The 22,237-nt window shown below is 75.7% G+C and overlaps 1 protein-coding gene across 1 annotated transcript in view; it reads right to left on the bottom strand.

The window, feature by feature from the left end:
* Window positions 1-22,237, bottom strand: part of LOC110475116 (SCO-spondin) — a 33,972-nt gene that overhangs the window by 3,534 nt on the left and 8,201 nt on the right. Inside the window, 41 exon segments of the mRNA XM_085574128.1 lie at window positions 73-186; window positions 264-428; window positions 530-579; window positions 655-810; window positions 1,003-1,279; window positions 1,357-1,488; window positions 1,652-1,819; window positions 2,371-3,024; window positions 3,163-3,453; window positions 3,510-3,573; window positions 3,655-4,752; window positions 5,611-5,772; window positions 6,169-6,414; window positions 6,646-7,222; window positions 7,877-8,119; window positions 8,212-8,266; window positions 8,528-8,650; window positions 8,878-9,075; window positions 9,352-9,481; window positions 9,993-10,102; window positions 10,184-10,398; window positions 10,463-10,613; window positions 10,746-10,923; window positions 10,984-11,182; window positions 11,267-11,609; window positions 11,904-12,165; window positions 12,210-13,615; window positions 13,974-14,204; window positions 14,929-15,329; window positions 15,738-15,831; window positions 15,920-16,069; window positions 16,598-16,707; window positions 16,787-16,914; window positions 17,675-17,874; window positions 18,192-18,326; window positions 18,749-19,005; window positions 19,092-19,186; window positions 19,577-19,757; window positions 20,292-20,538; window positions 20,791-20,962; window positions 21,875-22,096. Coding sequence (XP_085430254.1) covers window positions 73-186; window positions 264-428; window positions 530-579; window positions 655-810; window positions 1,003-1,279; window positions 1,357-1,488; window positions 1,652-1,819; window positions 2,371-3,024; window positions 3,163-3,453; window positions 3,510-3,573; window positions 3,655-4,752; window positions 5,611-5,772; window positions 6,169-6,414; window positions 6,646-7,222; window positions 7,877-8,119; window positions 8,212-8,266; window positions 8,528-8,650; window positions 8,878-9,075; window positions 9,352-9,481; window positions 9,993-10,102; window positions 10,184-10,398; window positions 10,463-10,613; window positions 10,746-10,923; window positions 10,984-11,182; window positions 11,267-11,609; window positions 11,904-12,165; window positions 12,210-13,615; window positions 13,974-14,204; window positions 14,929-15,329; window positions 15,738-15,831; window positions 15,920-16,069; window positions 16,598-16,707; window positions 16,787-16,914; window positions 17,675-17,874; window positions 18,192-18,326; window positions 18,749-19,005; window positions 19,092-19,186; window positions 19,577-19,757; window positions 20,292-20,538; window positions 20,791-20,962; window positions 21,875-22,096 — 10,390 coding nt within the window.

Raw genomic sequence — 22,237 nt, 5'->3', positions numbered from 1 at the left:
GGGCGCGGGGGGCACCGTGGGCGCCCGGGCACCGGGGGGACGCCCGCGGGCCCCGCGGCGGCGCGGCCGTACCTGGCTCGCAGGGTCCCTGCAGACACAGCACCGGCGCCCAGGTGTCCGCGCAGGTGCGGGGGCAGCGCCCGGCGCACGGGCTGCGGGCCCGGCCCCCGCCGCCGCAGCCGGGGTCTGGGGGCGGCACGGCAGCGCTGAGCGCCCGGGCCGCGCCCCGGGGCGGCGGGGAGGGGGCGGCAGCGCGGCGTTACCGGGGCAGGCGCTGGACGCGCAGCTCTCGCTCTGCGTGCGGACCCCCGCGCACGCCCGCCCGGCGCTCTCGGGGCTCAGGGGGTGCCGGTGGCGCAGGCGGGACCCCCCCGCACAGGGGTCTCCGCAGGGTCCCCAAGGCCCCCAGGGGCTCCAGTCACACGGCTCTGGGGGGGCACGGGGGGCCACCGGGGTCACCGGGACCCCCCATCACCCCCAATGCCCCGTGTGACCCCAGGACCACCCGGTCCCCCTCGGGCCCCCGTACCGGCCGCACACGGGGTGTCCCAGCACTCGGGTCCCTCGGGGGTGCAGGTGCTGCGGGGGGGACACACGCGGTGGGTGGGGGGCGCTCAGACCCCCGCCACCGGCCCCCCCGGCCCCCCAGCTCACCACTGCCGGCAGGGCCCGGGGCTCCAGCGCTCGCCCAGCGCCCGCTCGCCCCCCGCCCAGGGGCACAGGGGCGGGCACGGCGTCTCCTCGCAGCGCCGAGCCTGCTCCTGGGGGGCCCCGCAGGCTCCCCCCCCGGCCTCGGCGGGGATGGGGGTCCTGGGGGGCGATGGGGGGGTCACACGGGGCCCTGGGGAGCGGCACCCGCAGCCCCCCAGGGCCATGCCCCCCGGGAGATACCGCGTTCCCTCCCGAGCTCTGTGTGCCGCGGTTCCGTGCCCCCCTCCCCGGCTGTCACCTGTCCCCAGGGTGGCCCGAGCCCCCCCAGACCCCCGCGTCCCCCCCGCTCACCTGTAGCGCTCCTGCCGCCCCCCCCCGCAGGTGACGCTGCAGGGTCCCCAGCGGCTCCAGCGGCTCCAGGCGCAGGGCGGGGTCCCGGGGGGGGTCCCGGGGGGGGTCCCGGTGGGGGGGCAGCCCCCCGGGACGCAGCGCAGCCGCCCCCCCGCGCAGGTGCAGTTCCGGCAGCCGCGGGGGTGGCCGCCGCCCCCCGGCACCCAGAGGTGCCCCCGCGCGTCCAGGCACCCGCAGAGCGCGGGGGGCACGCAGCCCCCGTCCTGCTCCAGGGTCCCTGGGGGCGCAGGGAGCGGCTCAGGGCGCGCCGGGGCCGCGGGACCCCCGGGGGTCTCACGGGGGCGGGGGGCTCACCGGGCGGGCAGCGGCAGCCGGGCTCGCAGGGCGCGCCCCCCGCGCAGGACACCCCCTCCTGCAGGTCCCGGCAGCTCCGCGGGCACCGGCTGGCACACGGGGACACCGTCTGCCCGGGCGGGCACCGCGGGCCTGGGGGGGCACCGTCAGCGCCGCGACACCCCCAGGGACCCCCCGAGCCCCCCCAGCCTCCCGCCGCTCCCCCGCCGCCGGTCTCCAGCGGAGATCCCCCCGGTGACCCCCCGGTCCCGGAGCCTCCCCCGGTCCCTCCCGGTGCCCCCCCGCACCCCCGTACCGCAGGGCCGGGGGTTGCAGACCCGCAGCTCGTGCCCCGGCCCGGGGCAGGGGCTGCCCCCGTTTTTTGGGGGGGGCCGGGAGCAGGAGCGGCTGCGCACGGAGCGGCCCCCCCCGCACGAGACGTCGCAGCGCGACCAGGGACCCCACGGGGACCACGCGCCGTGAACTGCGGGGGGACAGCGGTGACCCCCGGAAAGCCGGGGTTCGTCCTGAGACCCCCGAGACCCCCGCTCCCAGCCCCCCTGAACCGCACGGACAGCCCCCCAGCCCCCCGAGCCCCCCAGTCCCCCCGAACCCCGCGGTTCCCACAGCCCCCCCAAGACCTCCAGGCCCCACCGAGCCTCCCGCTTCCCACAGCCCCCCAGTCCCCCGAGCCCCCCAGGCCCCACCGAGCCCCCCGCTTCCCACAGCACCCCCAGACCCCCAGCCACCCGAGCCTCCCGCTTCCCTCAGCTCCCACGAGCCCCCCACTCATCCCCCCGCTTCCCACAGCCCCTCCCAGCCCCCCGGTCCCCCTTAGCCCCCCCTCTCCAAAGCCCCCAGGGGTCCCCACGCCCCCCCGGTCTCCACAAGCCCCTGATCCCACCACAGCCCCTCTGAGCTCCCCCAACATCCCCCCCCGGCCACCCCAAAACCCCCTCCGTGTCCCACCGTAGCCCCCCCATGGCCCCCACACCCTCCCGGGCCCCCCCGGCCCCCCGATGTCGCGCCCCGCACCCCGACACGCCGTCACCGCGCACGGCCGCCGCTGCTCGTGGCCCCCCTGGATTTGGGGGCACCAGGGCTCCCCGGGGCCGGGGGGGACGAAGGCCCGGAGCCGCCGCTGCTGCCCCCCCCCGCAGGGCCGCGAGCAGGACCCCCAGGGCCCCCAGGGGCTCCAGCGGCACGGGCAGGGGGGCGTCACGCAGGGGGGGGCTGCGGGGAGCCCCCGCGTCAGCGGCACCCCGCAGCACCCCTGAACCCGCACAGGGGGGCACAGACCCCGCGGGACCCCCAGAACCCACATAGGAGGCCACAGACCCCGCGGGACCCCCAGAACCCACACAGGGGGGCACAGACCCCCCGGGACCCCCAGAACCCACACAGTGGGGCACAGACCCCGCGGGACCCCCAGAACCCGCACAGTGGGGCACAGAACCCGCGGGACCCCCCAGAACCCCAGAGCCCCCCAAACCTCTGTACCTTCACAAGGGGACAGGATGCCGGGACCCCAAAACTCTCCAGGGCCCCCAGGGACCCACAGGACCCCCCCCAACCTCCAATGGCCCCCGATAGCCCCCCCAAATCCCCGTACCCTGGCAGTGGGGCAGGGTGCAGGGATCACCCCAAATCCCAAATCCCCGTACCCTGGCAGTGGGGCAGGGTGCAGGGATCACCCCAAATCCCAAATCCCCAATCCCCGTACCCTGGCAGTGGGGCAGGTTGCAGGGATCACCCCAAATCCCAAATCCCCGTACCCTGGCAGTGGGGCAGGGTGCAGGGATCACCCCAAATCCCAAGTCCCCGTACCCTGGCAGTGGGGCAGGGTGCAGGGATCACCCCAAATCCCAAATCCCAAATCCCCAATCCCCGTACCCTGGCAGTGGGGCAGGTTGCAGGGCCGCCGCTCGCTGCCGCCCGCCCCGCACGCTCTCCCCGCGCAGTCCCGGCGGCGGCCGCGGCTCGCGGGGCTCCCGGGGCCGGTGCAGCTGCGGCTGCAGGGCCCCCACGGCCCCCACGGCCCCCACGGCCCCCACGGGATCACCGGGACCGCCGGGACCGCCGGGACCGCCGGGGCACCCCCGGGCTCCTCCGCGTGCCCTGCGGGAAGGGAAGCGCCCGTCGGTGCCGCGGGGCGGGGAGAGCCGGGGCGGCACCGGGGGGGGACGGGACCCTCACCTGGGGCTGTGGGGCCGAGATCCGCCGTGGGGCCGGGTTCCCCTATAGGGCCGGGTTCCCATATGGGGCCGGGTTCCCATATAGGGCCGGGTTCCACTGTAGGGCCGGGTTCCCATATGGGGCCGGGTTCCACTGCGGGGCCGGGTTCCCATATAGGGCCGGGTTCTGCTGTGGGTCCGGGTTCTGCTGTAGGGCCGGGTTCCCATATGGGGCCGGGTTCCCATATAGGGCCGGGTTCCACTGTGGGTCCGGGTTCTGCTGTAGGGCCGGGTTCCCATATAGGGCCGGGTTCCCATATAGGGCCGGGTTCTGCTGTGGAGCCGGGTTCTGCTGTGGGGCCGGGCTCCCATATGGGGCCGGGCTCCGCTGTGGGGCCGGGTTCCGATATAGGGCCGGGTTCCGCTGTAGGGCCGGGTTCCCATATGGGGCCGGGTTCTGCTCTGGGGCCAGGCTCCGATATAGGACTAGGTTCCCATATGGGGCCGGGTTCCACTGTAGGGCCAGGTTCCCATATGGGGCCGGGTTCCCATATAGGGCTGGGCTCCGCTGTGGGGCCGGGCTCCCATATGGGGCCGGGTTCCGCTGTGGGGCCGGGTTCCCATATAGGGCCGGGTTCCGCTGTGGGGCCGGGTTCCCATATGGGGCCGGGTTCCCATATGGGTCCGGGTTCTGCTGTAGGGCCGGGTTCCCATATGGGGCCGGGTTCCGCTGTGGGGCCGGGTTCCGATATAGGGCCGGGTTCCGCTGTGGGGCCGGGTTCCCATATGGGGCCGGGTTCCCATATGGGTCCGGGTTCTGCTGTAGGGCCAGGTTCTGCTGTGGGGCTGGGTTCCCATATAGGGCCGGGTTCTGCTCTGGGGCCAGGCTCCGATATAGGACTAGGTTCCCATATGGGGCCGGGTTCCGCTGTGGGGCCGGGTTCCGCTGTAGGGCCGGGTTCTGCTGTGGGGCCGGGTTCCCATATAGGGCCGGGTTCTGCTGTGGGGCCGGGTTCCGCTGTAGGGCCGGGCTCCGCTGCGGGGCACAGATCGGCGGTGACGCCCCGGGCCCGCCGGGAGCCTCAGTGGGGCCGCGGGCCCCGGGGCGGGCGGGGGGCGGCGGGGCCGGGACCCACCGGAGCACGGGGGGCTCGGGCAGGGCGGCGGCGGCGGCGGGGCGGGGGTCCCGCGGCACGGGGAGACCCCGGAAGGGGCGCAGCGCAGGCGGCCCCACAGGCAGGAGCTGGGGACAGAGGGGCGGTCAGGGGGGCAGAGGGGAGTGAGGGGACAGAGGGGAGTGAGGGGGCAGAGGGGAGTGAGGGGGCAGAGGGGAGTGAGGGGGGCAGATGGGCAGTGAGGGGACAGAGGGGCGGTGAGGGGGCAGAGGGGAGTGAGGGGGCAGAGGGGCAGTGAGGGGGCAGAGGGGCAGTTAGGGGGCACAGGGGCAGTAAGGGGGCAGAGGGGCAGTGAGGGGGCAGAGGGGCAGTGAGGGGGCACAGGGGCAGTGAGGGGGCACAGGGGCAGTTAGGGGGCAGAGGGGCAGTGAGGGGGCAGAGGGGCGGTGAGGGGGCAGAGGGGCGGTGAGGGGGCACAGGGGCAGTGAGGGGGCAGAGGGGAGTGAGGGGGCAGAGGGGCACTCGGGGGGCAGAGGGGCGGTGAGGGGACAGAGGGGCAGTGAGGGGGCAGAGGGGCAGTGAGGGGACAGAGGGGCAGTGAGGGGGCAGAGGGGCACTCGGGGGGCAGAGGGGCGGTGAGGGGACAGAGGGGCAGTGAGGGGGCAGAGGGGCAGTGAGGGGACAGAGGGGCACTCGGGGGGCAGAGGGGCACTCGGGGGGCAGAGGGGAGTGAGGGGGCAGAGGGGCACTCGGGGGGCAGAGGGGCGGTGAGGGGGCAGAGGGGCAGTGAGGGGACAGAGGGGCACTCGGGGGGCAGAGGGGCACTCGGGGGGCAGAGGGGAGTGAGGGGGCACAGGGGGGCACTCAGGGGGCAGAGGAGCACTCGGGGGGCAGAGGGGCACTCAGCGGGGGAAGGGGCTGGGGAGGGACCGCGGGGGCTGGGGAGGCTTCCGGGGGTCCCCTCCTCACCAGCGGGCGCACCCCACGGTCAGGGTCCCGCCCGGCGGCAGCTCCACGATCGGGGGGTCCCCGGCGGGGCTCCCGGAGGGCTCCGGCCCGGGGGGGGTCCCGGGGGTGGTCCCGGGGGGGGTCCCGGGCGTGCCCCCCCGCAGCAGCGCGGCCGGCACGGAGCAGGGGCACTGCTGGGGCTGAGGCGGGGGTGGGGGGCGCCCGGGGGGCACCCACACACCCAGGCACCCCAAAGCTCCCCAAAGCACAGCCCCAGGGGCCGCCGTGAACCCCCCACCGTTCCGGCGGGCACCCACCATCCTGAGGGGCACCCTGGGGACCCCCCACTGCCCCAGGGGTCCCTCACCCCTTCCCGTGATTCCCCCCGACCCAGGGATCCCCTGCCGGGGGGGGAACCCAGGGAACCCCCCCCCCACCCCCATGACACCCCCCCCAAAGCGGGAGCCCCCACCCCGGGACCCCCGAGCGCTCTGAGGGGCGGCCGTGGGTGTGTGGGCCCCCCCAATCCCCAAATCCCCCCCGTACCCCATATCCCACCCCCCGCGTGGGGCACCCCGGGGTGGCGGGGGTCTCACCTGCAGGCAGGCGCGGCGGTGCAGGAGGGTGCCGGGGGGACACTGGCACCCCTCCTGGCACCCCCCCGCGCACCCCACGGCGCCCCCCAGGTGGGCGCAGCTCCGGGGGCACCCCGAGTCCCCCCCGCACTCCCGGAAGGTGCGGCCCGGGGGGCAGCCGGCGTCTGCACCCCGAAAAACGCTCAGAGCCGAGGGCACCCGGCCCATGCCCCCCGAAAAACGCTCAGAGCCGAGGGCGCCCGGCGTCTGCGCCCCCCAAAACCCCTGAGCGCCCCCAAAACCCCTGAGCGCCCCCAACACCCCTGAGCACTGTCCCCGTGTCCCGTCCCCGTGTCCCGTCCCCGTGTCCCGGTCCCCGTGTCACCATCCCGTGTCCCGGTCCCGGTGTCATTGTCCCTGTTTCACTGTCCCCGTGTCCCCGTCCCCGTGTCACCATCCCGTGTCCCGGTGCCCGTGTCCCGTCCCCGTGTCCCGTCCCCGTGTCCCGTCCCCGTGTCCCGGTGCCCGCGGGGCACTCACCGCGGCACGCGTGGCTGTGGCAGCTCTGGCTCTGCAGGGCCGGGCCCGGGCACGGGGGGGTCCCGCAGCCCCGGCGGCGCCAGCGCTCGCCCCCCCCGCACGGAGCGCTGCAGCCGCCCCAGGGCCCCCACGGCGACCACCGGCCCCGGGCGGGCTCCGAGCCCCACGGTGACACCGGCACCCCCGGGAGCTCCGAGCCCCACGGTGACACCAGCACCCACGGGGGCTCCGAGCCCCGCGGTGACACTGGCACCCCCGGGGGCTCGGGGGTCTCCGTGCCCCCCGGCGGCCGCGGGGACCCCGGGCGCGGGGGCTCCTCGGTGGCCCCGGGCGGCCCCGCGCTGCCGGGCTCTGGGGACAGAGGGACGCGAGGCTCGCGGGTCCCGGTGGCACTCGGGGGTCCCAGCTCCGGGCCCGGGGGCTCGGGGGGTCCTGGCACGTACCGGGTCCGCAGAGCTCGGCACAGCCCCGGACCTCTCGGGGGGTCCCGGTGCAGGGGGCGCCGCCCTCCGCGACCGCGGGGTTGGTGGGAGACCTGTGGGGAGGGGGAGGTGGGGCAGGACCCCCGTTATGGGGCAAACCCCCCGTTATGGGTCAGGACCCCCCCCGTTATGAGGCAGACCCCCGTTATGGGTGTGACCCCCCCCCGTTATGGGGCAGACCCCCCGTTATGGGTCAGGACCCCCCGTTATGGGGCAGACCCCCCGTTTCGGGTCAGACCCCCGTTATGGGTCAGGACCCCCCGTTATGGGGCAGGACCCCCCGTTATGGGTCAGACCCCCCGTTATGGGTCAGACCTCCCGTTATGGGGCAGGACCCCCCGTTATGGGTCAGACCCCCCGTTATGGGGCAGACCCCCCGTTTCGGGTCAGACCCCCGTTATGGGTCAGACCCCCGTTATGGGGCAGGACCCCCCATTTATGGGTCAGACCCCCCGTTATGGGTCAGACCCCCCGTTACGGGGCAGACCCCCCAATTTATGGGGCAGACCCCCCGTTATGGGTCAGGACCCCCCGTTTTGGGGCAGGACCCCCGTTATGGGTGTGACCCCCCCGTTATGGGTCGGACCCCCCGTTATGGGGCAGGACCCCCATTTTGGGGCAGGACCCCCGTTATGGGTCAGAACCCCCCGTTATGGGTGTGACCCCCCCGTTTTGGGGCAGGACCCCCGTTATGGGGCGCCCCTCACCTGAAGCGCTGCCGGGTCCCGCTGCCGCAGTCACAGCGGGTCCAGGGGGTCCAGCGCGACCACCCGCAGGATTCAGGGGGGCCCCGGTTCCCGGGGACCCCCAGCACCCCCGCAGGGACCCCGCAGGCGCTGGAGGGAAGAGGGGGCGGCTCCGAATCCCGGGGAGCCCCTGGGAGGCCCCCGGTGCTCAGGGACCCCGGTTTTTGGGGACGCCCAGCACCGGGATTTGGGGTACCGATGGGTTTGGGGTGCAGCAGGTTTCACGGTACGGGTGGGATTCGGGGTTCAGAGGTGTCGGGGTTATGGGGTTGGGGTACGGTGGGGTTTTGGGGTACCCGGGCTCGATGCAGCCGCTCCCCTGCAGGACCAGCCCGGGCCGGCACCGGCAGCCTGGGGGTGGGGGCGGTTCAGGGGGGCTTCAACCCCTGTACCCCTCCCAACGCCCCCTAAATCCTTCCCCCCTCCGAGACTGCTCCGTGCCCCCCAAGTTCCCGAGCCCCAAATCCCCCCAAATCCCCCCAAGCCCCCTCCGTGCCCTTCCAGGTCCTCCCACGTCCCCCAGACTCCCCCGTGTCCCCCGCCAGCCCTACCCAAGTCACCCCCCCGAGACCCTCCCAAGACCCCCCCCGTGTCCCCCAAAATCCCCCCGACCTTCCTCGCAGCCCCCCGGGCACGAGCTGTTCCCACTGAGGTCCGCACAGGTGGGGGGGCAGGGGGGGACCCCCAGAGCCTCGCAGCCCCCCGGGGGCACCAGCAGCATCTGGGGGGCGCAGGCTGGGGGAGACACGGGGGTCAGGGGGGGTGGGCAGCCTCGGGGGAAATTTGGGGTGGCAGGGGGGTCAGGCATGGGGGAGGCCACTGGAGCAGTCGGGATGGAGGGGTTGGGGGGGTTGGGGGGGTTTAGGGGATTTTAGGGGGCTGGGGTGAGCACTGGGGGTTTGGGGGCTCGGGGGGGATTTAGGGAGGGTAAGGTTGAGGGGTGTCCCCGGTGCCCCCCGTACCTGGGGGGTCCCCGCAAGGCCGCAGGTTGCAGGGCCGGCTCTGCAGGGCGCCTCCCTCGCACGGCCGCCCCCCGTTTTTTGGGGGGGGGTCGCTGCAGCTGCGGCGGCGGCTCCGGTGCCCCCCCCCGCACGGGGCGTCGCAGGCGCTCCAGGACCCCCAGGGCGCCCACCCGCCCGCGACTGGGGGGGCACGGGGCGCTCAGGGGGGTCAGCACCCCCACACCGCCCCGGGGTCACCCCTCACCCAGGGACGGGGGTGCTGAGCCCCCCGGCCGCCCCTAACACGGAGTCCCCCCCTCGGGGACCCCTCCGGACCCCCCGAGTGGGCACCGACCCCCCCCACTCGGGGACTCCGAACCCCGAGCCCCCCGCCCCCTGAGGAGCCCCTCGGGCCGGGGAGGGGGGTCCCCAGGCCCTGGGGGTCCCAAATGGGAATGGGGGTCCCCCCCTGAGGGGTTCGGGGTTCGGGGGTACCTGGGCAGGCTCGCAGGAAGCAGACGCGGCTGTCGGTGTCGGGGGGGTGGGCGCAGCCCCCCTCGGGCGGGGTCTCCCCCCGGCGCCGCAGAGCGACCCCCACCCCGCAGGAGCGGCTGCAGGACCCCCACTGCCCCCAGGGCGGGGGGGCGCAGCCTGGGGGACACGGGGGCGGCAGGGTGACCCCCGTGTTTGGGGGACCCACCCCCGCCACCCCCCAAGCCCGGTGCTCCCCATTTCGGACCGCGCGGCTCCCCGGCCGGGACCGAATCCCCCGGCCCTGGGCGGCCGTTTCGGGGCGCGTCCCCCCGTTCCACCGGGACTCCCCCGTCCCGGGGGGCCGTTCTGGGGGGGCCTTTCCTCCCCACCTCCCGGGACCCCTCACCTGGGGGGGTCGCGGCGGGGACCCCCGTGGGAGCCGGCGAGGACAGCGCAGGGAGCTGGGGGGGCTCGTGGGGGGTCGCGGAGCCTTCGGGGGGTCTCGGGGTGTCCTCGGCTGGGGTCGCGGTTCTGGGGGGCTCCGGCGGGGTCCCGGCGCTTCGGAGCCCTTCGGGCCCGGCCGTGGGGCTGGAGGGGGCACAGTGAGGCAGAGGGGCAGCAGGGGATGCCCGCAGTGCCCCCCGCTTTGCGGACCCCCAAACCCGGGGCTTCGCCGCGCCCCTCTCGTACCCGGGGCTGCCGGGGGCCTCGGCCGGCGCGGGGGGGGACATCGGTGTCGCCGTGGCGGGCGGGGCGGCCGTGGCGTTGTCACCTGCGGCGGGCACGGACGCGGCGGTGACGGGCACCGGGGGATGGGGTCACCTCCCCCGGAGCCCCGGGACCCCGCACTCACCCGCGGGGCCGCAGGCGCAGCAGGAGCCGCCGTCACCTTCCCGCAGCCCCCGGCCCCGGGGACAGCCGGGGCGGCGCGGGGGACAGTAGGGGACGCAGCGGACGGTGCCACCGGGCAGGCACTGGCACACCCGGCACGGGCCCCCGCGCCAGCGCTCGCCGGCCCCGCGCCAGCGGCCGCGCTCCCGGCAGCGGCGGCACGGCGCCGCGCGGCACCTGCGGGCGGGACGCTCAGCACCGGCGCTCCCCGGGCCCCCCGCCGCCCCCGGGCCCCGCTCACCGCCGGGCCTTGCGGTAGATGCCGCGGCAGGGCCGCCCCGCGCCGCGCCGCGCCGGGTCGGAGGGGCTGCGGAAGGACCACTGCACGCCGGGGGTCCCGCAGCCGCCCGCGCACGAGCCCCACGGCGACCACGACGACCACCCGCAGTCCACTGGGGGGGACACCGGGTCAGCCGGGACCCCCGCGCCCCGCGGCGGGACCGCCGGGCTCGGGGCAGCGCCGGGCGGCGCCGCGGGGGCGGCGGGCACCGGGAGCCCGCGGGCAGCGCCGCGCCCGGACCCACCTGAGCAGCCGGCGTGGGGGCGGCAGTGCCGCAGCCGCCCCTCGAGGCACGAGCAGAGGCGGCAACCGAGCGGCACCGGGGCGCCCGGCGGGTACCGGCGGCCCCCGGCCCCGCACGGGCACTGCGGCGGCCGCACGCACCGCGCCGGCCCCGCGCCCGCCTCGGGGGCGTCCAGCACCTGCCCCGCCGGGCACCAGCACCCTGCGGGGCGGGGGGCGGCTCAGGGGGTCCCCCTCACGTTGGGGCGCCCCCCCAAAGCCCCCCGTGCCCCCTCACCTGGGCGGCAGGGCGGGGGTCGCGGGCAGGGCACGGCGGCCGCCAGGTCGGCGCAGGAGGCGGGGCAGGGGGCGCAGGGGAGGGGGCGCAGCCCCTCCGCGCACTCCGAGGCGTTGGGGCAGCCCCCCGGGGCACAGGGGGCTGCGGGCAGGGGTCGGACACTGCCAACTGAGCCCCCCTGAGCCCCCCTGAGCCCCCCACCCCCCGGTCCCGGCAGGGCCCACCCGTCCCACAGAGCCCCTCACCCTGAGGAGACCCCCACCCGCCGAGCGCCCCCCACCCTGGGGCTCGTCTGCCCCTCGAATGGAACCCCCCGGGACCCCCCACCCCATCGGGCCCTGCCCCCAGACCCCTCCCGAGCCCCCCGCCCCATGGGCTCCCCTCGTCCCACGGGACCCCGCGCCCCCAGACCCCTCCCGAGCCCCCCGCACCCACCCATCTCCAGGGCTCCGGGGCTCCCCCCGCGCAGCTCCTCGCAGGCGCGGCCGCCGTTCTGGGGGGGCTGGCACCCCCTCCTGCGCAGCCGGAGCCCCCCGCAGCCCCCCGGGCAGTCGGACCAGGGTCCCCATGGGCCCCACGCGCCGTCCACTGCGGGGGGCGAGTTAAGGGCGCCTCAGAACCCCCAAACCCCCGGACTGTGGGGTCCCCGAAACCCCCCCGGGCAGCCTGAACCGCGGGGACCCCCAAATCCCTCAGGTACCCCATGAGACCCCCCAGCTCCCCCGCGGTCCCCCCCCACTTCCCTGGGCAGACGTGGCACTATCGGGGCTGCCCCTGCCTGCGCTGCCCCCGGCACCCCAACACCCCCGGCCCCCCCAGCCCCGGGACCCCGCGCTCACCGGGGCCCCCCCGACCCCCCCAGCCCCGGGACCCCGCGCTCACCGGGGCAGGCCCGGTGGAAGCAGGGTCTCTCCTGCTGGCGCGGCCCCCGGCAGCCCCGCAGCAGGCCGGGCTGGCGCTGGTGACATCCCCGGGCGCGGCGCTGCCCCCCGGGCCCGCAGGGGCGGCTGCAGGACCCCCAGGGCCCCCAGGGCCCCCAGAGGCCGCAGCCCCGCTCGTCCCCCGCCGAGGCGCAGTCCCGCAGCCCGTCACACACCTGCGGGACACCGCGGCGGCGGCGGCTGCGGCGGGACACGGCGGGGACACCGGCACGGAGCCGGGGGACGCTCAAGCGGCACTGACAGGGACTCTGGGACACCGGGGTGGCACCGGGAGGGGGTGACGGGAGTCAGGGACACCGGGAGGGGGGTCCAGGGGGCGTCGGGAGGGACCAGGGGACAGCGGGGATGGCACCGGGAGGGGTGGGGGACAGCTGGGTGTCCCTGGAAAGGGGTCGGGGACACGCCGGGGGTGGCAGCAGGAGGGATCGGGGACACCGCGGGGCTCCATGGCACACCGGGAGGGTGGGGACCGCGGTGGCCCGGGCGGGTGGCGGCGTCCCGCGGCCCCGTTACCTGATGGAAGGTGACACACTCCCCGTCCCCGCAGTCGAACTCTGCGCAGGGACCCCGCGGGCTGCTGCCGGGGCCGGGGGGCTCTGGGGGGGCAAGGGGGCTCTGAGGGGTCCCCAGGGCACAGAGGCGACTCGGGGGGTGCCGGGGGGTGCGGCCGGGGGTACCCGCGGCCGAGCCCTCCCCGCTGGGATCCCCTCCCCGCTGTTTCCCGTTCCGTCCCCGGGGACCCCGGAGGTCGCCCCCCCACCCGACCCCCGGGTCCCCAGGAGGCGAGGCGGGGGCACCCCCAGACCTCCCCCCGATGTCCCCAGAGGCGGATGCCGGGGGTCTCACCGCAGAGCTGGGGGCTCTCGTCGGCGCCGTCGCGACAGTCGGGGACGCCGTCGCAGAGGCGGGGAGGGGGCACGCAGGCGGGGGCGCAGGGCAGGTGGCCGGGGGCGCACGGGGGGGCGCAGGGCAGGTGGCCGGGGGCGCACGGGGGGGCGCAGCCTCCCTCGTCGCTGCCGTCGGGACAGTCGCTGTCGCCATCGCAGCGCCACCCCCGCGGGACGCAGCCGCCGCTGCGGCAGCGCAGGGACCGGGGCGGGCAGGGCGCGGCCGGGGCGCCGGCGGTGACGGTGTCGGTGTCGGGGACAGTGACAGTAAAGGTGTCGGGGACGGTGTCGGTGTCGGAGACGGTGTCGGGGACGGTGTCGGTGGCGGTGACGGGGACGATTTCGGTGTCGGGGACGGTGTCGGTGGCGGGGACGGTGTCAATGTCGGGGATGGTGTCGGGAACGGGGACAGTGTCGGTGACGGGGACGGTGACAGTAGCGGTGTCGAGGACGGTGTCGGCGACAGCGTCAGTGTCACTGACAGTGACAGTGCTCGCGACAGCGCCGATGGAGCTGCCGGTGACCGCGCTGACCGTGTCGGCGGTGACAGCGTGCGCGACAATGCCAGTGGCAGCGGTGGCAGCGGCGGTGGCAGCGGTGGCAGCGGTGACAGGGGACAGCGGCGCGGGCGGCAGCGCCACCGCGCACCCCGCCGGGCTCTCGTCCCAGCCGTCGCGACAGTCGCGGGCGCCGTCGCACACGGCGGCCTCGGGCACGCAGGAGCCGTCGGGGCAGGGCACGGTCCCGGGGGCGCAGGTGGCCCGCGCTGGGGACGCGGGGACAGCGGTGACACCGCCGCCGGGGGAATGCTGTCCGAGGGGGGGTCCCGGGGCGGGAGGTGGTCCCAGAGGGGCGAGGAGGTCGCGGGGTGGGGTCCCCAAAGGGGCGATGCCGGGTAGGGGGTCCCTGGGGGGTGAGTCCCTGGATCGGGAGCCTCTCGGGGCGGATGGGGGTGGTCCCCAGGTGGGTGCTCTCGTGGGGTGCTCCCAGGGCAGAGGGGTCCCGCGTCGGTCCCCGGTGGGGGTTCCCAGGTGAAGGGTGCCCGGTGGGGGTCCCCGGTGGGACGCTGCCGGGGCAGAGGGGTCGGGGGGGTCCCGGAGCGGCTGTCCCCCCGCACCGCTCACCGGGGCAGTTGGCCTCGTCGGCGCCGTCGGGGCAGTGGCGGCGGCCGTCGCAGAGCGCGGCGGGGGGCTGGCAGCCGCCGCCGGGGCACGGCAGGTGCCCCTCGGGGCAGGCGCAGCCGCTCTCGTCGCTCCCGTCCCCGCAGTCGTCGCGGCCGTCGCAGCGGTGGCCGTAGGGGACACACCTGCCCCCCCCGCACCTGAACTGCCCCGGCCCGCACCGGGGGGCGCAGCCTGCGGGGACGGGACCCCCAGGTGGGCACGGACATTCCCACCGGGGGCACCGGCACCGCACGGGGCACCGGCGGGTCTCTGCTTCCCGGGGACTCCCGAGCGGCGCCATCCCCGCGACCTCCAGATGCCGCGGGGGGCACAGGGTTGGGGGGCCCAGGGACCCTCAGTGTGGGGCACAGACCCCCAATGTTGGGGGGCCCAGGGACCCTCAGTGTGGGGCACAGACCCCCAATGTTGGGGGGCTCAGGGACCCTCAGTGTGGGACACAGACCCCCAATGTTGGGGGGCTCAGGGACCCTCAATGTGGGGCACAGACCCCCAATGTTGGGGGGCTCAGGGACCCTCAGTGAGGGACACAGACACCCAGGGTTGGGGGGCTCAGGGACCCTCAGTGTGGGGCACAGACCCCCAATGTTGGGGGGCTCAGGGACCCTCAGTGTGGGGCACAGACCCCCAGGGTTGGGGGGCTCAGGGACCCTCAATGTGGGGCACAGATACCCAGGGTTTGGGGGCTCAGGGACCCTCAGTGTGGGGCACAGACCCCCAATGTTGGGGGGCTCAGGGACCCTCAGTGTGGGGCACAGACCCCCAGTGTTGGGGGGCTCAGGGACCCCACTGTGTCGCACAGACCTCAAAGCCTGCAGGGCTCTCTAGTTCCCCAGGACCCCAAAACCCCCTGCAGCCCCCCACTCCCAGGCCCCCCCGAGCCCCCGTGCTCACTCACCCGCCTCGTCCGAGTCGTCCCCGGGGGGACAATCGAGGCGCCCGTCGCAGACGCGCGCGGGGGGCAGGCAGCGCCCCCCGGCACAGGAGAAGTCGGGGGGCGCGCAGGCCGGGCCCGGGCACCCCGCCTCGTCCCAGCCGTCGGGGCAGTGGGTGACGCCGTCGCAGCGCGCCCCCCAGGGCAGGCAGCGCCCGCCGGGGCAGCGCGGCTGCTGGGGGGCGCAGGGGGGGTCGCACAGCTCGTCCGAGCCGTCCCCGCAGTCGTCCTCGTTGTCGCAGAGCCAGGCCCCGGGCACGCAGAGACCCCCGGCCCGGCACCGGAACTCCCACGGGGCGCAGCCGGGGGCGGCGGGACACGGGGACGGGCTCGGGGGGCACTGCCAGCGCCCCTCGAGGCACGTGCTGAAGGCGGGACAGGACGGGACTCAAAGGGGGCCGGGGGCTGCCGGGTCCCGGTGCGCCCCGCCCCGGCGTTCCGGTGTGCCCCTGTCCCAGTGTCCCGGTGTCCAGGGGTCCCCGTGTCCCAAATCCCACTGTCTCCGTGTCCTGGTGTTCCAATGTCCTGGGATCCCAATATCCCATTTCCCAGGTGTCCTGTGTCCCCACGTCCCGGTGTCCCAGTATCCCGGTGTCCCAGTGTCCCACTGTCCCGGTTTCCCGGTGTCCCGGACCCCGGCAGGCTGCCGCCCGGGATCCCAGTGTCCCCATGTCCCGGTGTCCCGGTGTCCCGGTGTCCCCATGTCCCGGTGTCCCGGTGTCCGGACCCCGGCAGGCCGCCGCCCGGGACCCCAGTATCCACCAGTGGCTCACCAGTTGCTGCAGCCCTGGGTCACGGTGGCGCCGGCCGGGAAGGCGAAGCCGTCCCAAAAGCAGGGGCAGGCGGGGGGCTCCACGCACAGCCCGTCTGCGGGGGGCACGGGGGGCACCGTGAGCCCCGTCCCGGCCCCCCGGCGCCCCCCAGCTCCCTGCCCCCGCCCCCCCAAGCCCCTCACCGTGCAGGAGCCGCCCGGGGGGGCAGAAGCAGCCCTCGAGGCACCCCAGGGCCCCGCAGGGCTCGGGGGGCGCCCGGCCGAGGTCGCGGCAGGTGGGGGGGCAGGGGGGGCCGCAGGGGCTGTACTCCTGCCCCCCCTCGCACTGCAGGGCTGCGGAGATCGGGGGGTTAGGGGGGTGGAACCCCCCACTGCCCAGCCTGGGACCCCCAAACACCACGCGAGGCTCTTGCCCCCCCTCCTCCCACAGCCCCGCGGGGGACCCCCCTGCGCCACGACCCCTATGGGGGCTCCTGCGCCCCCAGACCCATTGGCCGGACCCCCGTGTCCCCGGCTCCCCCCGGGCCCCCCTGTGCCCTCCTGAGCCCCCCCAGAGTCACGGCACATCCCCGGCTCCTCCCCGCCCGTGCCCCCCGGCCCCCGCACTCCTGGTACCCGCCCTGTGCCTCCCGTGTCCCCCGTGCCCCCCGGAACTCCCGTGCCCCCATATCCCCGGTACCCCCCGTGCCTCCCAGCCCCCGCACCCCCGGGACCCCCCGTGCCCCCGTACCCCCGGTACCCCCGGTCGCTCCCGGTCCCCCGGCACCCCCCGGTAACCCCGGTCGCTCCCGGTCCCCCGGCACCCCCCGGTTCCCCCGGTCGCTCCCGGTCCCCCGGCACCCCCTCCTGCCCCGCACTCACGGCACAGCCCCTGGCTCCGCCAGCGCAGGGGTCGCCCCCGCCGGCCGCACTCCTCGGCGTAGGCGGCCAGGGCCGTGCACAGGCACTCGCAGTCCCCGCCGCTGTCACAGCTGCGACACGCGCCGTGGGACGGGGCCCACGCCCGGAGCCGCCCTGGGGCTTGGGGACCCCCCGCGCCCCCAAACTCACCCGCAGGCGTCGAACAGGCACCACTCGTAGAAGCGCTGGGGGGGCACCAGGTCGTGGCAGGGGGCGAAGAGCTGGTGCCGCAGGACCCCGCAGCGACCCCGCGCCCAGGCCGAGCGCTGGGGGCTGTCCTGGGGGGGACACCCCGTCAGACCCCCGGGGACACCCCGTCAGACCCCCGGGGGGACACCCCGTCAGACCCCCGGGGACACCCCGTCAGAGCCCCGGGGGGACACCCCGCCAGACCCCCGGGGACACCGCGTCAGACCCCCGGGGGGACACCCCGTCAGACCCCCAGGGACACCCCGCCAGACCCCCGGGGGGACACCCCGTCAGACCCCCAGGGACACCCCGCCAGACCCCCGGGGACACCCCGGCAGAGCCCCGGAGACACCCCGCCAGACCCCCGGGGGGACACCCCGCCAGAGCCCCGCGGGGACACCCCGCCAGACCCCCGGGGACACCGCGGCAGAGCCCCGGGGACACCCCGCCAGACCCCCGGGGACACCCCGCCAGACCCCCGGGGACACCCCGCCGGAGCCCCGCGTGTCCCCACATTGGCCCCGTCCCCGGGGATCGCAGCGGTCAGCGCGGGGCTGAGACTGCCGGGGGGGATTTCAGCCGAGCCCAAGGCACCTCCTCATCCTCCTCCCTCTGGGGTTCGACACCGTCACTGCCCCACGGTAACCCCCAACGTCCCCTGCCACCTCTTGTGTCCTCCAGTGTCCCCCTGCCAGTGTCCCCCTGCCAGCTCCCCGTGTCTCCCTGCCAGCTCCCCGTGTCCCCCTGTGCCTCCCCGTGCCCCGCGGTGTCTCTATCCAGTTCCCTGTCCCCCATGTCCCCCCCGTCCCCCCATATCCCCCCCTGTCCCCCTGTCCCCGTGTCCCGTACGTCGCAGGGGTGCGGGCGGTGCCCGTCGGCCTCGGGGCAGAGCGGGCTGAGGCGCCAGGAGTCCCCGAAGATCTCGGGGGTGGCCTCGAGGGCCCCGTCCCGGCTCCCGAAATCGTTCTCGGCGTCGCCGTCGAAGTTGCCGCAGAGCCCGGCCAGGCGGCCGCGCAGCCGCGGGGACACCCGCACGTACACGCGTGTCCCTGCGGGCACCGCGCCTGCCAGGGTGCCACCCGCGGCACCCACGGCACCCCACGGGCACCCTTCCGCCGTGCCACCGGCGCTGCGGGCCCCGTGCGGTGCCAGGGACCCCGCATGGTGACACCCCCCCCACCGTGTCCCCCGTGTCCTCACCTCCGTCCCACAGCACGGCCACCCCCCGTGTCCCCCCGTCCCCCCGTGTCCCCCGTGTCCCCCGTGTCCCCCGTGTCCCCCCGTGTCCCCCGTGTCCCCCGTGTCCCCCCGTGTCCCCCCGTCCCCCCGTGTCCCCCCGTGTCCCCCCTGTCCCCCGTGTCCTCACCTCCGTCCCAGAGCACGGCCAGCCCCAGGCGGGTCAGGAGCAGCAGGAAGAGCCCCGCGCGCTGCAGCGCCAGCCCCGACCCCCCGAACACCTTGGGGGGTCGCACGGCCACCCCGTTCACTGTCACCTCTCGCCCTGCCGGTGCGGACCGAGGGTCACCCCCGTGTCCCCCTGCCTGTTCCCCCACATCCCCCCGTGTCCCCCCATGGCCCCCGTGACCTCCCACGTATTGCCCGTGTCCCCCGTGTCCCCTCATGCTCTCCCCCCAAACCCCACCCTGCCGCGACGGGGCTGGGGTGTCACTGTGGGTCACCCCGCCACTTCCCCGTGTCCCTCCGTGTCCCCCCATGGCCCCCGTGTCCCCCGTGTCCCGCGTGTCCCGCGTGTCCCCTGTGTCCCCTCACCCCTCAGCATGTGCACCACGGTGTCCCCCGTGTCCCCCGTGTCCCGCGTGTCCCGCGTGTCCCCCGTGTCCCCTCACCCCTCAGCATGTGCACCACGGTGTCCCCCGTGTCCCCCGTGTCCCGCGTGTCCCCCGTGTCCCTGTGTCCCCTCACCCCGCAGCATGTGCACCACGGTGTTGCCCATGGCCACCACCACGGACTTGGTGCAGGTGACGCCGCTGGCACCGCAGGGGACGTTCTCGGCGGTGACAGCGAAGAGCCCGGTGGCCTCGCGGGCCAGCAGGTACTCGCAGTCCCCCGCGAAGGTGAAGGCGCGGCCGTCGAAGGTGACATAGTGGGGGTCCCCCGTGGCCACGCAGGTCCCCGCGCACTCCTCGCGCCCGCAGTGCCACCGCTGTCCCCGGCACACGCTGCGGGGACAGGCTCGGTGCCACCGCGGGGGCTGGGGGCGGCTCCGAGGGCCCAGCAAGGCCCTGGGGGTGCCCGGGGGTCCCACCAGGTGTTGCAGTCGCGGGCGATGGTGGCGTTGGGCGGGTACAGCTGCCCGCCGTGGTGACAGGGACACTCGGCCGGGGGCACGCAGCGCCCGTCCTGCCACCAGAGCGCGGTGAGGGGGGTGAGGGGGGTGAAGGGGGGGTCCCCCATCCCATCCCATCCCATCCCATCCCGTCCCGTCCCGTCCCGTCCCGTCCCGTCCCGTCCCGTCCCATCCCATCCCATCCCATCCCATCCCATCCCATCCCATCCCATCCCATCCCATCCCATCCCATCCCATCCCATTGATCCCATCCCATTGATCCCATCCCATCCCATCCCATCCCATCCCATCCCATCCCATCCCATCCCATCCCATCCCATCCCATTGATCCCATCCCATTGATCCCATCCCATCCCGTCCCATCCCGTCCCATCCCATCCCGTCCCGTCCCGTCCCGTCCCGTCCCGTCCCGTCCCGTCCCGTCCCCCCGGGGTGTCACCTACCAGGAGCAGGGTCCCGGGGGGACACACGCAGCCGTCGGCGGAGCCGCCGCAGGTGCCGGCGGGCTCGGCGGGGTCGCAGCGGCGCAGGCAGGACCCCGGGGCGTGCAGCAGCCCCGGGGGGCAGCGCGGGGCGGGGGGACACGGGGCGGGGGCGCAGCGCCACGACCCCCCTGCGCACACACTGCGGGGGCGGGAGGGATCCCCGTCCGCCTGAGGCCCCAAACTCCAAAATCCAAACCCCACCGAACGCCCCGGGGTCCCCACCCACATCTCCAGCACCCTCCAACCCCCCCTCATCGGGGCGCCCCAAGCTCCGGCCCCCTCATTCTGCTGAGACCCCCATGCCGCGGTCCCCATGTCCCCATCCCCACCCCTCCTCCCCCCAAATCCCTCTGAGACCCCACAACGCGGTCACTGCACCCCCATTCTCATCTCCCAGCTGGTCCCCTGCAGCCCCATCCCCGGGGGTCCCCATCCCACCGAGGGCCCCGAACTGGGGTCCCCCCGCTCCCCGGTTGCGCCGCGGCCCCGTCGCTGTCCCCACGGTGGGACACGGGACGAAAGCCCCTCCGTCCCGCGGGGCGTCACACCGGGCCGGAGGGGCTTTCATCGCGTGTCACCGTCACCGCCACATTCTGCCGGGGTGACCCCCGTCCCGTGGGTGCCCCTCCAGCCCCCAAACCTCCCCGTGACCCCCAGATTCCCCCGGACCCACCAGGCCTGGCAGCCGCGGCGGATGCGGGCGCCGGGCGGGTACAGGCGGGCGCCGCGGGGACACGGGCAGGCGGCGGGGGGCACGCACTGGCCCCCCTGGGCCAGCAGCAGCCCCGGGGGGCAGCGGCAGCCGGGGACGCAGAGGGTGTCCGGGGGGGGACAGTCGCTGGCTCCGGGGGGCTCCGAGCAGGAACGGCCGCAGGGACCCCCGCAGTCCCGGTACTGCTGCCCCCCGGGACACGGCTCGTCTGGGGGGACATGGGGGTCACCGGGGGGGCAGACGTCACCTCATCCTGTCCCCATCCCATGCCCATTCCGATACCAAACACATCCCGTCCCATCCTGTTCCCATCCCATGCCCATTCCGATACCAAACACATCCCATCCCATCCCATCCCATCCCATCCCATCCCATCCCATCCCGTCCCGTCCCGTCCCGTCCCGTCCCGTCCCGTCCCGTCCCGTCCCGTCCCATCCCATCCCATCCCATCCCTTCCCACCGCAGAGGCTCCGGTTCCTCCACTCCAGCTCCGTCCCCTCCCGGGCGCATTCCCGGCCGTAGGCGCCGAGCGCCGGGCAGGGGCAGCGCTCCCGCTGCCGCTCCCGGCAGGAGCACACGTCCCAGCGGCACAGCTGCACGAACGGCTCCGGGTCCACCACGCGGTGACACGGCTGTGCCGGGGGGACAATGTCACACACGGCTGTGCCGGGGGACACTGTCACACACGGCTGTGCCGGGGGACAATGTCACACACGGCTGTGCCGGGGGACACTGTCACGGCTGTGCCGGGGACACTGTCACACACGGCTGTGCCGGGGGACACTGTCACGGCTGTGCCGGGGGACATTGTCACGGCTGTGCCGCGGACACTGTCACGGCTGTGCCGGGGGACATTGTCACGGCTGTGCCGGGGACACTGTCACGGCTGTGCCGCGGACACTGTCACGGCTGTGCCGGGGACACTGTCACGGCTGTGCCGCGGACACTGTCACGGCTGTGCCGGGGACACTGTCACGGCTGTGCCGCGGACACTGTCACACACGGCTGTGCCGGGGACACTGTCACACACGGCTGTGCCGGGGGACACTGTCACACACGGCTGTGCCGGGGGACACTGTCACGGCTGTGCCGCGGACACTGTCACGGCTGTGCCGGGGGACAATGTCACACACGGCTGTGCCGGGGGACACTGTCACGGCTGTGCCGGGGGACAATGTCACACACGGCTGTGCCGTGGGACACTGTCACGGCTGTGCCGGGGACATTGTCACGGCTGTGCCGCGGACACTGTCACGGCTGTGCCGGGGGAACATTGTCACGGCTGTGCCGAGGGGACATTGTCACACACGGCTGTGCCGGGGGACACTGTCACGGCTGTGCCGGGGACATTGTCACGGCTGTGCCGGGGGACATTGTCACGGCTGTGCCGGGGGACACTGTCACGGCTGTGCCGGGGGAACATTGTCACGGCTGTGCCGAGGGGACATTGTCACACACGGCTGTGCCGGGGGACACTGTCACGGCTGTGCCGCGGACACTGTCACGGCCGCGTCGCCGGCCCCGCTCGCCCCGCGGGGGCTCACCTGGAAGGCCGGCCCCAGCAGCACGGCGCAGGCGGCCTCGGCGCGCTCCCGGCTCCCGGGGAAGGCGTCGCAGGGATCGGGAATGCCGGGGCCCAGCGCCGGGCAGGCTCCGGCCGCCCGGAAGGCGTTGGCGAAGGCGGCGACCCCCGGCTCCACGTCCCCCTCCGGCGTCGTGAAATCGTCGCGCTGGTCCCCGTTGAAGGTCCCGCAGAGCCCCCGCACCTGCCCGGAGCAGGGCCGAGCCTCGCAGAGCCCGGCAGAGCCTCACCCCAGCGGCTCCATCCCGGAGCAGGGCACAGCCTCACCCCAGCGGCTCCAGCCCGGCTCAGGTCACAGCCTCATCCCAGCGGCTCCAGCCCGGAG

Source organism: Lonchura striata, chromosome 2 (assembly GCF_050655825.1).
Source record: "Lonchura striata isolate lonStrDom1 chromosome 2, ASM5065582v1, whole genome shotgun sequence".
In the NCBI taxonomy this organism is placed as follows: Eukaryota; Metazoa; Chordata; class Aves; order Passeriformes; family Estrildidae; genus Lonchura; species Lonchura striata.
This window is presented reverse-complemented; position numbering and strand designations above follow the sequence as displayed.